Source organism: Rissa tridactyla, chromosome 2, assembly GCF_028500815.1.
Source record: "Rissa tridactyla isolate bRisTri1 chromosome 2, bRisTri1.patW.cur.20221130, whole genome shotgun sequence".
Taxonomy (NCBI): Eukaryota; Metazoa; Chordata; class Aves; order Charadriiformes; family Laridae; genus Rissa; species Rissa tridactyla.
In genome coordinates this window covers 76,644,381-76,660,285 of record NC_071467.1, presented here as the reverse complement: position 1 = coordinate 76,660,285, position 15,905 = coordinate 76,644,381, and the positions used below count along the sequence as shown (strand labels likewise).

General features: G+C 37.9%; 1 protein-coding gene across 1 annotated transcript in view; it reads left to right on the top strand.

Annotated features, from left to right (window-relative positions):
- The window catches only part of ABCA13 (ATP binding cassette subfamily A member 13), a 195,813-nt gene that overhangs the window by 66,423 nt on the left and 113,485 nt on the right, over positions 1–15,905 (top strand). The window contains exons 20-23 of the mRNA XM_054191743.1: positions 3,310–3,449; positions 8,798–8,911; positions 10,001–10,091; positions 14,961–15,137. Of these exons, the coding sequence (XP_054047718.1) occupies positions 3,310–3,449; positions 8,798–8,911; positions 10,001–10,091; positions 14,961–15,137 (522 nt within the window). The remainder of the gene's footprint in view (positions 1–3,309; positions 3,450–8,797; positions 8,912–10,000; positions 10,092–14,960; positions 15,138–15,905) is intronic.

The following is a 15,905-nucleotide window of genomic DNA, read 5'->3' as shown; positions in this document are numbered from 1 at the left end:
ACGGGATGCACCCGCGAGTGCTGAGAGAGCTGGCACATGTTATCGCTAGACCACTCTCCATTGTCTTTGCAAGGTCATGGGGAACAGGAGAGGTGCCTGAGGACTGGAGGAAGGCTGACATCACTCCAATCTTCAAAAAAGGCAAGAAGGAGGACCCAGGGAACTACAGGCCGGTTAGTCTCACCTCTGTCCCTGGGAAGGTAATGGAGCGACTCATTCTGGATGTCGTCTCCAAACACATAGAGGAACAGGAAGTTATTGGAAGTGGTCAGCATGGATTTACCAAGGGCAAATCATGCCTGACCAATCTGATAGCTTTCTATGATGTTATAACGGGTTGGCTGGATGAGGGGAGAGCCATAGATGTCATCTACCTTGACCTTAGCAAGGCTTTTGACACTGTCTCCCATAACATCCTCATTAGGAAGCTGAGGAAGTATGGGCTAGACGAGGTGACAGTGAGGTGGATCGAGAGCTGGCTGAGTGACAGAACTCAGAGGGTTGTGATCAGCGGCACAGAGTCCAGTTGGAGGCCTGTAACGAGTGGTGTCCCTCAGGGGTCAATACTTGGACCAATTTTGTTCAATATATTCATTAATGACCTAGATGAGGGGACAGAGTGTATCCTCAGCAAGTTTGCTGATGATACCAAGCTGGGAGGGGTGGCCGACACTCCAGAGGGCCGTGCTGCCATCCAGCGTGACCTGGACAGGCTGGAGAGCTGGGCAGAGAAGAACCAAATGAGGTTCAACAAAAGCAAGTGTAGGGTCCTGCACCTGGGAAGGAAGAATGCCAAACACCAGTATAGGTTAGGGGCGGACATGCTGGGAAGCAGCTCTGAGGAGAAGAACCTGGGGGTCCTGGTAGACAGCAAATTATCCATGAGCCAGCAGTGTGCCCTTGTCGCCAAGAAGGCCAATGGCATCCTGGGCTGCATAGGGAAGACTGTGGCCAGTAGGTCGAGGGAGGTCATTCTCCCCCTCTGCTCTGCACTGGTGAGGCCACAACTGGAGTACTGTGTCCAGTTCTGGGCTCCCCAGTTCAAGAGGGACAGGGAACTACTGGAGCGAGTCCAGCGTAGGGCAACCAAGATGATTATGGGACTGGAGCACCTCCCTTATGAGGAAAGGCTGAAAGAGCTGGGACTCTTTAGCCTGGAGAAGAGAAGGTTGAGGGGGGACCTGATTAATGTTTACAAGTATCTAAAGGGTGGGTTTAAGGAGGACGGAGCCAGGCTCTTTTCAATGGTTCCCAGCGACAGGACAAGGGGCAATGGGCACAAGCTAGAACATAGGAAGTTCCGTTCAAATACACGGAAAAACTTCTTTACAGTGAGGGTGACAGAGCACTGGAACAGGCTGCCCAGGGAGGTGGTGGAGTCCCCTACTCTGGAGATTTTCAAGACCCGCCTGGATGCAGCCCTGAGGGATGTGCGTTAGGCAATCCTGCTCTAGCAGGGGAGTTGGACTAGATGATCTCTAGAGGTCCCTTCCAACTCTGAAGATTCCGTGATTCCGTGAATATACACTTGACTTACCCTGATTAAATTTAATATTGTTAATAACATTGCTAGTGCCTCAGTGGCCCTGTGCAAGAGAAAAATACAGTGCTAGAGTGTCACTAGGGAAGGATCTGTGACAGTGAATCATAGCTCTATCATCTATCAGTTTGTACAGCCAGAAACTGACTCTGGCTTGGCCGGGACCCTTGGGAAGGAGCCAGAGCTCTGCCCTAGCCTTCTTCACTTGTGTGCAGGATAGCATTAAGCAGGCAGCTCTGCTTTTCTTTCCCATTTGAAGAATGGAGTTACCAGGATGGCTAATTAGAGAGATTGTTTGGGACTTAGTCTCTTTTAAAGATGTTAGGCCAAAAGCACTATCTGTTTCTTGATTTATTTATTTTTCTAAATATTGTCACAACACTGGAGTGTTTTAAGACCTTTTACCATAGGACTTTGAAATATCTTTAGAGCATCAGTTAGTTCCAGCATTCCTATGAGTGAATTAATAATGTTTCCCATATTTTACAAATTGGTAAATGAGGTAGTGGAAAATGAAAATTAAAAAATTTCTATGGCGCCACAGAAACTTGATTTGTATTCCTTCACAGTGATTAACTTGAATGTATTTTATGTACCAGACACTTGCCAGTGACTTTCTGAAAATCACAGCAAGCTGAGATTAGCAAGTCTTCTGTGTCTTTAGCATATTGATGTTTCTGACTGGCCAGCTTGGAGCCTCTTAATTCTTTGCTGTGATTTAGCAATGATTGTGTTTAGTAATGATTGTTTCCTTTAAGACAGTAAAAATTTGGGCAAAGAACTGGATGTTTTTAATGATGCATTTCTGACATTTGTTCCCTTAACTTTTGGCAGGATTTTAAGTGTTTTTGGCCTAGTTTTCCATTATGTACAATAATTTGTCTTCCTTGAGGAGTCAATGACATTATTTAATATTTCCTCACAGCACTGGAAATGGGATATTTCTAAATACACTCATAATAAATAATAAAAAACCCCAAAACATGTGAGCTGGGCATAAAAGTCTAAATGTTTCACACAGGAAACTCATTGCCTTTACTTGAGTGCAAGTGCAGTGGGATATCTTGGAAGCTATTCCTTGGATCCTAGTTCTGAAGGACATGCATCCTAATGAACTAATAGCCCCATCCGATGTAGGAACATGGTTTTGGGTTAAGGAATTGAAAAGTAAATTCATTAGATTTTTCAAATCAAGAATTTAACTGTCATCCCAGTTTTTTTCCTGCATTTTTGGTAGTTTCTTCTGAAATTAGACAAATAAAAAACTCTGTATTTGAGAAGGAATTTGTGTATTCCTACTTCTTTCTTAAGTAAAATAGAAACCTATGAAACAATTGAGTGTGGAGTGAGTCTGGTTTTTTTAGGGTGATTCTTCCCTCAGCATTCATTTTGTGGGCGGAGGTTTTGCATGTGTCCTTCCACCCTAAAATCTCTAAAATACACTAATGTAACTTCTAGGATATATGGGGTTCACAGGCTGCATTTCACAAATGTGAGAAGCTTTTTGGATTCTGATTCTTTTCTTTTTTTTTTTTTTTGGTCTGATGTTTAGAGTTCTGCACTCTCAACACTATCATAGGCTGTGGTTAAACATTTTCTATTCAGGGACTTGTAGTGATTGCTTAGAGGCTGTTGGATAGTATTTGGCATGGTGCTGTGGCAGATCCTAAATCAAGACTCAAGCTTTCCTTTGAATTTAAAAAAATAATAATAATCCAACCTCACCTGTGTTGTCTGTCTTAAATATGAATCTGTCTTTGGTTTTGCAGCTCCATTTTGCTTGAAGCTTTATCAGGAGATTTTGCAGTCTTCTAATGGGGCTTTGCTATGGACTTTCCTAAAACCTTTATTACATGGGAAGATACTGTACAATTCAAACATTGACATGATTGACCTGGTGATGGAGAAGGTGAGTATCAAAAGAAACACTATTTCTGTTTATTGATTTTGTCTTTGTACTTCATTTTAAAGGTCCATTTCTTTCAGGGTAGGTAGAAACCACTGGATAATTGCCTTTCAGAAAACTGAATCCACCCTGCCCCGTGAGTTCTCACCTTGTTCCCACTTTAAGCTTAATATTTCTCTTAACTTTTATCCTACTTGATACAGTGGTTTCATCTCAGTGTGAAAAGCAGAATTTTGTTCTTAAGTCTCTTAAGCCTCGTATAGAAAGATTAAAAAGAACACATTAACAGAAGTGTTGTGTGGATCATGCTGTATCAAGGTGTAGCATATACGTATTCCAAGCCAGCTTTTGCCCTCAGCATTTTCTTATGATGGGAACTCTAATGAGGCAGCATAGGGAACTGAGGGGATGGGATACCCCAGGAAGGAAAGCCTGTTCTGGATGAGTCACTGAGCTGTGTTTGAAAAAAAAACCAAACAACTTACAGTGCATCCTTCCTGATTATGTTTCTAACACCAGTAGTGTGAATGATCAGTAGTAGCTGAGGTGCCGTATGTGTAGGTCGTGACGACTTGATATTATTCAACAGGTTTGCTGTCTCTGCAGTTTTGGTATGGTAGGTCCTCTGTCTTGAGCATGATTACCTACAATGACATGTTTGTTCATGACTAGCTTTAAGGAACTTCTGTAAGAGGAGGGATGATGACTTATTTTAAGTAGACATCAGACTGCTGAGCAAATTTTGCATTTATCTTGCAAATATATGATTTTTACCCTGGAATATTACTTATTGCAAGAATGGTAATTTAGCTTAATTTAAAATCTAGAAAAAACCACCACTGCTTGTAGGTGTTAGACAAAAAGACTATAGTAACTTTAAATGTGATGATAAAGGTTTTCCATGTAAATGGAGTACAGCATAGTATTTGGACTTGTGTGCTAAAAAGATAGTAAAAAAAACCAAAAAACCCTAAGCCAAAAAGCACATATTAGGTAGCAGATACTAGGTAATTTTATGGTTTCTGCTGTGAATTGGAAATAAGGTTTCAGTGATTTCATATTTTGCAGTTAAATAACTTAATTTGGGCAACAGGTCATCTCTGGCGTTGAGTATAATTAATTTTAAATTTTTAGTCAGCTAAAAATGAAGTTGCTCTTGATGTTTAATAGATGGAAATTCTATAAAGAATGAGTTGTAAGAAATGATGAAAATTCCAGATCGTTTCGTACACATAATTATATTCTATGTTACAATGAAATTTAGAATAACGCACTTAGAACATTTCCACATCATTTTGCCATTTAGTATGCCAAACCCACACTCTTAAAAGCATCTGTAAGATAAATCTCCTGACAGACATCATATTCCCCTATAGATCTTTTAGTCAAATCAAGACTGTTCAGAATGAAGTTTGTGTTCTCTTGGTTTGGGTTTTTTTGTTTGTTTTGTTTTAATGCTCTGGAACAATACAAAGATTCTGGTAGACGCCTCTAGCACAATGTCTTGTTCTCTTTAGGTATTCTCAGGCTCACAAAAGTTCCATCAGTTTATTCCCACCCTTCCCCCAAACCTGTAGATTTAACAAGCAATTGTGGATGTGTATCTGTAAATATGAAAGTAGTAGGAAAGATTCTTCAGCAATATTTTAATTTGTTTTATTACAGAAGGCTATCAGCTATCGCTTGAATGCAAACAAAATTTAAATGCAAAGTATTGTCCCAGTTATCTTGAACATAGCTAGTAAAAACCGACCCTGTAGCCCTTACTAAGACAAATCTACTGAACAGAACTACTAGAACAGAAGTTCTAATTTCCTTTAGACTATATGTGACCACATGGCAGCTATTTACTAGAAGAAAAAAGCAGAGGATTAAAGCTAAAATGAACATTGGTGTTTGTATACTAAGATAGATCCTGTAAGTTTTTTCACGTGGACTGTTTTGTTTTAAGACTGTGCAACTGACCATTCTTAAATAAATTGTGAGGTTGCTAGTTTTAGTTTCTAAGAAGTTGACAGTTCTAATGTGTAGAATAGCAGTGACCATCACAGATACAGGCTGCAGTGCTGACTGGGAGCAAAAAAAGTTCAGTGATAACCCGCATCCAGGAGTTCAAAGACCACGTGTGATGTCTTTGATCCTTGCTTTAGCAACTGAACTTTTTGTCACTGATGAGATGATCTTATGAAAGTATTTATTATTTCAAAAGATTCTCAGAGTTGATCTTATATTCAGGCAATCACATTAGGACAACTTTGTGCTAATTCTTTGTAATTGGAACAGCCAGGGGAAAAAAAATAAATTAAATGTAGCAAGATAATTAAGAAATGAAAGAAAGAAAACTAGTCTAGCAAATTCATTACTTTGTTTCCTGTCTTTTTGTCTAGTATAATTAGAAAAAATTATAATGAGTTGCACAAGTTCAGATTCTAAACTTACATATCCTGCCTGGCTTTGCATAAGCACATTTGACTTGTCAGCCTGTTAAAAGATGTCATTATAAAAGCAGTTCAATAGGTTCAAAATACCATTTTTATTTATTCTTACATCAGGAAGAGGGTTAGACATCTTCAGTCCAAAGAGGACTGTAGTTGATATTGAAGACTCTAATTTTAATCAAAGGCAATATCCAGCCTAGGTGTTACAAAGAATATTTATTTTAATGGATCTTCATTGATGAGGAGGAAGAGAACTTTAAGAGAATTTCTATTAAACATCAAAGTTCAGCTAGTCATTAGCATACAAACTCAGAAGAGTTGCTTTACCATGTAAGATTAAGCATTCATCTTGCCCCAGGTTCTGATTCCTACTGTAATTAGTAAAGGCTGTATAGGGAATAACAGAAGAACATGTCCGTAAGGTGATATTCCCGCCAAATACTGTACCAAATTCCAAAAACTTGGGGGTTAGTCTTGCCAGGACTTCACTGCTATAATTTGTCCACTTGCTTTTTGAGTTTATATGAACCCTTAGAATTCATGGTGCCTGTGGTGATGTGTTCTGCATTAACGACCTCTTCCTCGCTTGCTTGTCCTTCAACTCATGCAACTTGTTTTTTAAAATCCTGTGTTTATATCTCCCAAATATATTTATTTCTATTCTCTATTTCCACTACTACTCTTTATTGTAATTTATTATTATTATTTTAGCAAAACTAAAATTTGCTTAATGCAGATTTCAGAATTATTAGTCTGTAGTCCCCTAGTTCCCCAGCATCTGTTATGAATAACATTGCATTTGTTATTTTCCGGTTCCCTGATAACAAGGGAATTTTAATCGGGAGGTTACACTACAGTGAGTACTTAAACTATTTAATCCTTGAGCACTCTTAGACTTTTTGGCTGGATGTTATCTTGTTCTGGAAACTACTTATTGTTCATTATGTTAAGTTCTATGACTTTTTTTCTTTTTTTACTGCTCCTTCAATTTGAGACAGATTCTCTAAAGTGTTTTCCGTGTAGAAGGCTTCTGACACAGGAACTTCCCAAAGGCCTACTGTGGTGAATGAGAAAGCAAAAATTTTTAAACAAAAACCTTTGTAATATAATCATAGAATGGTTTGAGTTGGAAGGGACCTTAAAGACAGCCCAGTTCCAACGACCCTGCCATGGCCAGGGACACCTCCCATTAGATGAGGTTACTCAAGAGTTTTTTCCTAGTCTTTCTTGTTTTCTTATTTGGTTGTAACATCGTTTTTTTTTTAAAAGATGTTTTCTAATAGCTTCCTGCTGTATAGTGTGTGCGTGTATGCATATGGTCTTTCTCAAATCTTTCTCAAATCTTTTTTTGATAGGCAATATGTATTTGTCCAGTTTCCTCTATGTTGCCTTAACTAGTCTCTGTACTTCCTGCACACATCTTACCCCTTTGCTGCTTTTAATTTCTTTCAAATAAGCTTCTACATTATATAAAGGTCATCTTTTCCAAAAATCCGTGCTGCTACAGTAAAATTTTTTATTGTTTGTAAAAGAAGATTGAATATAAGAGGATTATGGTTACTGTAGCTCTTTGAAAGTGACTTCAGCAAAAAAAATAATCTTTTGTGCTGTTGAGAATCAAGTCAAGAAGCACAAGTTGCTTGATATAACAATTTCTAATGATATCTGAAAATTTGATCTCCTTGCGTTACAGTGTGACCTATGCTTCTCTGCACTGGGGAAATAGCAATCTCCCATTTTGGCTGTTTGCTACCCTTGCAGCCTTTCTGATCTCCCTCGCCTTGCCTGGACAGTGGGTTACCTGACCCTGATATTCAGGCCTGGGATTTGAGTCCATGAGGTTTCTGTGTAACTTGCTAACACAAGAACTTGTTTCGGTGATTTGAAGCCAATTTTCAGTTTAACATTTAGGATCACTCTCCCTTTGTAAGTGGAATGAAAAATGTCATTTAAGTTAAATGCATACATTTTTTCAGGAAAATTAAATTATCTGCAAGGGTCTGTTTGGGGCCTTCTGTGCTACAAACGTAAAGAAAGAACCACCAAATTGTTTTCCCATGTTGTGCTAGGAGTGGAATTCTGCAAAAGGCACCTAAAATACTATAGAAAAAATGGTGTACTTTCAATAGCAATTATTGCAAAAAGCGTGGTTCCAAATTTGAGTTTACAACTCATTGCAGACACTTTGCTGGGAAATGTCACGATCTCTACCATAATAACAATGCTGGATTGTTCTTAAATGCACTTCTGTGACTGATAACACCAATTTAAACAAAAAGATACTGCAGTATTTTCTGATCTTGAGAACACTTGTGATCTCTTTAAAATAGGCTGGAAAAAATTGATAGTTGTTTGCTGGTGGCTAAGAGAGAAATTGTAGCTTACATTTGACTGGGACAGAGAATATTTTGCTATACTCCAGTGTTCCTCTGAGAGAGTATTTTGAACTACATTGATTGGCCGGTTGAATTTATTGTCCTGACCATGCTTCCAGCTTTCACTTTTATTATATATTCAGTTAAAGTAGTTTGAATAAAAGACCGACAAGGTCTGCAAAGGCTTTCTTTTGAATATGTCCTAACTGTATTTTTTTTCTGTTTTTCTGAAGAACCTCTATGATACACTGTATGAAAGAGACATTATAAAATAAAGAGGTCTATATGTTACTTCAGGTAGGAAACATACACTCTGCAGGAATTCTTTTCTTTGATTTGTTTGGTATCCAGAGACTGCAACAAATACTTTTAATTTCTTAAGTAGAAAATAGAAAACATGGATATCCTTACTGCTGACTATCAGAGTGGAAATGGAACGATGTTGCAGAAGATCTGAAGCGTGACAGTTTTTCCTGGTTCTTAAGATTTGCTATGCGTAGTTTTTACTTCATTTGTCTCCATGTATTCTTTTTCCCAGGCTAATTTCACTTTTGGTTTTGTGGAAAACTTGAAGACTTATTCTGAGACATGGCTTAGGATGTCTGAAGTTCTTAAAACCAGTGGAAATGTCCTCACGGTCTCACGACTGCAGGTTGGTAAACTGTGGGAGGGCTTCCTCTTTTCCAGTTATTTGCTATGTGATCTGGGCAGAATTTCTATACATGTAAAAACTTCCCACCTATCTGGCTTCAGGTTTGAAAAGAGCTGAAAAAGAGGCAGATTAGCTTTAGGTTATGAGCCTACAGTGTGATACTGAGAAACTTCTGAGGTGAAAATATTTAAAAACAACGTTGCCTCACGATGTCCAGTATTACCAGGCAATAGGGGAAATAAAACAAGTAGGTACACCAACAAGCTGTATACACTTATTTAAAACAAATGTAAGATTGTAGGAAATAATATATTTTCTGAAACTTGCTTCTTTATCATTGCTTTTTCCAACAATGTGTGCAACCGATAAACTGCTGTGAGAAATATTGGCTAAAAAAAAAAAGAGCATTGTTGTAACTGGGATTTTTCCCGTTCTACACATTTGTATCCTTTTGTTTTCCCCAATAAAATTTAGTTTTGCCATCTTCAACTTGTGGAAACATGCATGGCTGTTACACTTTGAGAAAATAACGAGAATCCTGTCATGGCCCATACATATCAATCGAACCATTACTTTTAAGTTCAAATAAGGAATGATGCTCGTAATCATGCATTAGAATTGCAGATCCCAGGATGCTCTTGTACAATAATCCTCCCCCCCACACCTCTTGGAACTTGGCAAATGAGGTAAAGAAGTTAAAAAAGAATTCCCAAATGCCGGTTTTCAAAAGATATTTATTTTACTACTGCCAGTGCTAATAGTATAATGGCCTTAAAGTCTTGCAGGAAAAGAAAATGGGTTTCTGTCCCAGCAGACTTGCAAGGACATTAGAATGGACTCACAGTTAAAATATTTGCAATAACGGAGGACAGTGATGTACAGCAATGGGGAGTATATGTCTGCTGTTTATTTGAAATGTGTGGAGTTATCCTGTTAAGAGGGGAAGACTGAAGACATGGAGAGGCTAAGTGACTTCTCCAGTGTTACGCAGGAATCTTGCTAATGGAATTGAACATGAATACAGATGTATATTTTATATTTCTTTAGAGAAGATAAAACTGATGTAACATCTATCACTTTTCATTTTAGGAAGCACTGCAAAGCAATTTCATAAAGCACTTTATAGAAAGTAATTTGGATATTGATATGGAAAAACTCTTGAAAAAAATGCAAGTATATGGTATGTACATAAAAGTGCATGTACTGATTACCCTTATTAGACTTTAACTTGAACTTAGAACTATGTTCAGCTGAAATTTATTTCACCTACTTAAATGATACTAAAGTATCAGACTAAATTCTCTCTTGTTGAGTTAGTCTCAAAGATTTCTAATTGTCTTTTTTCTTCTGAGTGACTGGATAATTTGTATTTCAAAATATTGAAAGACTTGAAAAATCTGGTAACAAATTAGAAGTGGTAAACTGCCATGGGAGAGTTATAAAGATAGGAGCTATACTTAAAAAGGAGGGAAAGGAGAAGTAATCCCAGTAGCTACAGTTCCGTTATGTAGTGGTAAATTTTTGTAAATTTTGAACAAAATCTACATACTTTAAATGGAAATAAGTAGAAAATTAGATTGGATACAGTGTGCTTAATCAAAGCTGTCTGTTTGTTTTTTTTTTTTTTTCTCCTTTTATTGAGAATTAGTTGCGTGTGGTCTCCTTGATACACAGAAAAGCCTGCGATATGGTTGTAATCAGGGAGGAGCGAGATTGGGCCCAGGTCAATAGAGAGTAACCAGGGTCAGACCCAATGCTGGGATGTCCAGGAGGGGACACAGGAGTGATGCTGAGGCTAGGCCAGGGTGTCGTCACCCTATGGATAGGGGCCTGGGTCTACTGATCCCCATGGATCAGCAGGTCCATGGCCAGGTCCACAGCCAAGCTCTGATGTGGTGGAAGCTGCATCCTTGGGGAGGCTCAGCCACAGCTCTGTGCAGCTCTGATGCGCAGGAGTGGCCCTGGCTCAGGTGTCTGCATGGGCCTGCCCAGCAGTGTCTGCCTGGGTCACAGCCATCCTTGGCTATACCCTTTCTGCATTGGTACTGAGCCCTGGCAGCTAGACCTCCAGGAGCAGAGTATGCCCTCCAGTGCCAGCTAGATATCCCAAGGGGAACAGTTTATAACAGATGAGATGGGAATTATTATGAGTAATTTTGGGTATACAGGGATTTAAGGAGGAGAAGAGAAAGGATTATACTGGAAATGTAAGTTACTTAAAGATTTTATAAGAATTTGATAATAGAAAAAAAATCAATATGTCCAGCTGTCAGTAGGGTAGGTACATGGTAATTAAAATGATTGCTGACATGTGCCAGAAGGAACTGTCCATACCAAAGCAGAGTCTAACATCATTTAAGACAAGTTCATGATTTTGAGGACAAGAAAGTGAGAAAAGTGGGATAGAATGCAGTAACAGATAGTGTGAAGTCACGTACAAACGAATCTGGGTGCTTCCTAGAGGAAGACAGTAGTAGAGAGGACAGATCTGTGTAGTTTGTTATCAGTGAGTGTTAGGATAAGGCCAGACACACATCTGTTTTAGTTGTCTGTTGGAGGAGGGCAGTGATGAGCTCTCAGATGTCCCCATGAAGGGGCTGTATGGCCCTCATTGCTGGAAAAAATGGACTTTACAGCCATACAGGTTATGAAGTCTGTTCTACAGTTAAAGAATTAAGTCTAGAGCTAAAATAAATAAATAAATGCAGCTGAAGTGCAACTTTTAGTGTATTTTGGCACGTGCGTCAAAGGAGGAGATGGACAAAATCCACTGAAGCTCCTGTAAGCTTGAAGTGTGTTCTCAGTTTTAAATTGTACTACTGCCCTGAGCTGGTGCTGTCATGGTCAGTGTGAGCTGAAGTTCTTGGCTTTTCTTTTGCACACAGGATGGGAGATTTAATTGAAACTGGCCTTGATTTGAAGCCTACCTTTGAAGGCTAGGACTAGCTGCGCACACTTTCACTAAGAAAAATGGCAAATGGTGTCCAGAATTCAATCCAGAAAATAAGAACGAGGGCTCAGTATCCTCCTTAGTGAGGGACACAAACTTGAATCCACTATCCCTCAGGAAGATTTTCTTAACTGCTGAACTGTTGCCTAGTCTGGGTCAGGCACAGCTTACCCCTCACGGTGAAGCTAGATCACAATACAACTGAAAAGAATCCCACAGAATCACACAGTTGGAAAGAGAGGAGGGAGGAAAGAGCAAGTCTCTTGTACCTGCAATGCCTGCTGGAAACACAGCTGTCTCAATATATTAGTTGAGTAATAGATGGATTTTGTTTGTTTGGACCTAACACTGGGAACTACATAACAGGTTATGGGCAAATAATATTTCATTAAGTAGATATCAAGATTTCTGGAGTTACCACGTCAATCTTCACTGTTGCAGACAATATCATCACAGAAATCTGTGCACGTGTTTCTCAAGCTATAGCTTTTTAACAGAGCTAAGGACATTTGACAATATGTAATAAAAGGTTAATAGTTTTGGGTGGTGAATACAGAAATAATTTAAGTAGAATGGCTTATTAAAGTAGAATTTCTTTATTTTAATGGAATACAGACGATAAAATTAACATCGTATAAAAAGTGAAAATCTCTATGGCCTATAAATCACAGTAGCATTTGTGCCTTTGGGAAGCTGAGCTGCCCAAAGTGCCAGAGCACTATTCTGCGTGTACACTTTGATTATACAGATTTGCATTGTCATTGTGCTTTTTGAAATATGACTTTCCCCTCTTATTTTTATGTTGGTTTTGTATATGCTTTTTTGTTTATTGTATTAGTCTATAATCATGTACAACTGTTACTGTAAACCTCTGTTCTTATGTTCGTTTTTGTTTGTTTTTTTTTTTTTAAATTTCATTACTCTCATACTGTGTCAGCTTTTTAGTCCTGTAATTATTTTGCTTGGATCCAACTAAAGTCTTAAATATATCCATGTACGTTATTGCGTTTACCACTCGCAATCTGTTTATTTCCATCCAAAGCTCACGTTTTCCAAAATCACCTAATCTGTGTGATTATGTATTTTGTCTTCTACACAAAACAAATATTCCCTTGGTTTATTACATCAACCCTCACGTTAAGCTGACTTCTAATTATGCTCAAATATAAGGTGCTTGTATTTGTATCTTTTTTTACTTCTCTATAGTGCTATAATAATGGTTAACAGTCTTAGTGACATGTTATTCACCCTGCTACTCCTGCTGGAAAGTGTCGTGGACACAGAGTGAATTGATGTAGAACTCTTCTGACCTCCCTATAAAATTATCATTCTATGAAACCTTGCAAAGTTATACATTTCTAAAACTGTTTTACAGGGTTACTGTGTAAGTTTTACTCACCTGGAACAAAGTAAATATTTAACTGAGTGCAGAAAAGTTTGTAGTTTTCTTTTTAAACCCTTACTTTCTAAACTAGCTTTGTATAGGCGAGGCAACTGTATTCCACTGTGCTTTCCGACCCAGCGATTTGCAATAATTTCCTGGGTGCAACTGATCTATAGATCTGAATTCTAAAACTTTCCTGTGGATTGTATCTGTTCATTTATGTGTTATTTCTATGCTAGGATATAGTAGTTCATGCACATTGTGAAAGACAACATTTTGCTTACAGAAACATTTAAGTATGCTGTACTCCGAGAAAGCAGCAAGCTAGTTGGTATCTCTTATGCTAAAATATTCAGCAGTTTAATTCATCAGAGAGAAGTTTTTTAAGTTAATTATTGATTTCAAATTAAGATCTTTCAAAGATCAGCTGGTGAAGAGATCTCTGGTAAATTTTTTTTTTTAACGTGTATGTATATAGGTCTATATATAATTACACAGACATACACACATACATATATAAACATAAAAATATAGGAAAGCTTAACCCTACTATTTGGGCTTAATGTTAGAAATATTCTGTTCTCTCTAATGCTACAAAAGAAATAGCAGTATAGGTATTTCCTCTGTTGTCCTCCTCAAGGATAGCAGTAAAGAAGACATATAGTATCTATATTTGGACTTGTTTTCTCTCAACCTGTGAATTCACCCTGTCATTGCTTGCCTATGTTCTGAGTTCTACACTATCAGTTCCTCTACTTTTTCGCCTTGTGATCTTTATCCTTTCTCACTGGTAATCATGTCTCTTCTACAGTCTACTCCATATATTTTTCCACTTAATCTGCCTTCCTATTGTAATATTTCCTGTGCTGATGCCGAATAACATCTATGATCCAGGCTTTGTCTGTCACCACCATTATCAAATGAGGTAGTCACCTATCCTTTTTAAAGCCTATATCTTGAAGTGAGTCTTGAAAAATTTAAGTTGGAAACTTATGCTGGATATTTAATGACATTGTTTGTTACCTGAGAAATTCAGATGTTTCCATTAAATTCAGATGAGTTAAGATTGTTTCTAGATCATGCTGTCTTTCTGGTTATTTTCTCAAACACAAGGACCTACATTCTCTGCACTATACTATCTCTACATTCTCTGCCAAAGGATGAAGATCTGAATTCCTCCAAAGGTTCAGTGCTTTTGGAAACCAGGCTTTGGTTGAGGTATACATTCATCCTGGACCCATAGATAAGATCAAAGTCAAAATGGAGGGGTTGTAGGCTTTTTTCAGATGCTTTTTAAATGTAGGGCGCAGTGTCAAGGAGAGAAGAAATGGACAATGCATTACTAGGTGAAAGAGATGTATCTCTGTTTTAATCGTCAAAGTATAGTAACTTACTTGTATTTGTAAGAGTAGTTATGGAAAGATCAGGAAATGTTAAAAATCCTCCAGCTTCAAAGACTTGGTTTCTTTCTAGAACTTTGCTAGAATTTGTTACATTTTTGTTGCTCTGAAATTGAAGGAAAATAATAGCTGAGGACTTGTAAAAGCCACTGTGACGTGAACTGCACTTCCACAGTAAAATTCCTGTGTTTTTAAAACTTCTTCCTTTGTTTTAAATACAGAGGATATTTACTCTTATAGGACATGCAAGTGAGAACATAGCTTTCTGTTCTGTTCATTAAAACTAAGGAAGTCCAATTTGTTTCCTGATCTTAGAAACTATGATGAACAAGATGCTTAACAGCTCAGCAAGTAAACAGATTGACCTGTTGTCACAGCTTGTAGTAAATATCTCTTCCTGTGTGTTACTGGACCGTTTCCAGCCTTTTGACTCTGTTGAGAAATTGGAGGAGAAGGCTCATGAACTCATGCAGCAAAATAATTTTTTGGCTAGTAAGTACCTTATTTAAAATGTATATTGACAGAAAGCATCAGACTTTGCAGTTGTCTGTAGGTAGATTGATTAGGTAGATTAAGCTTACACAGTTTCAAAGTATTAACCACATATAATACAGGCAAAATAAAGCATTTTTACCTTAGAGGTCTTCCCCAACATTTGAATGCTGTAATATATGCTGTGAAGACTAATTACATTGTGGTTTTATTTGTGGAACTGAAAAATGAATCATTGGAGTCTGTTATGTCTAACAAAATATTGAAAAGAATAGTCATAAATGTTTAAAGTAGAATGAAAACAGCTGAAAAATATATAGTCCTGAGGACCTGAGTTTCCTTTCTAAAAGAGAGCCCCACTTAAGTCTGTATAAGGTGTGCCACAATTCCCCACCCCGTTGTTTTGGTTTGTATGACCTCCCTGGACTCCTGTAAGTACACAACAGAAGACATGTCAAAGCAATTCTAGAGAATGAAACTACTCAGTCTGGAATCCTATATTTGTTCTGTAACCTGCACAGTACTGCTATTTGCAGAATGTGGAAATGACCACCCTCCATCAATATAACACCAACAGACCATACAATGAGATAAGGAAAATTTCTCAGGAGTACTTCGTAGGGACTGAAATTGTTTGTCCCTTCAAGGGAAGAAACAGACAGATAGGTCTTGTCCCTCAGAAAATCGAATTGCAACGTTCTAGATCCATTTTGCTTCCACTTACACAACAAAGGGTAAAATGTTAACATAGACAAGACATTTCTTGGG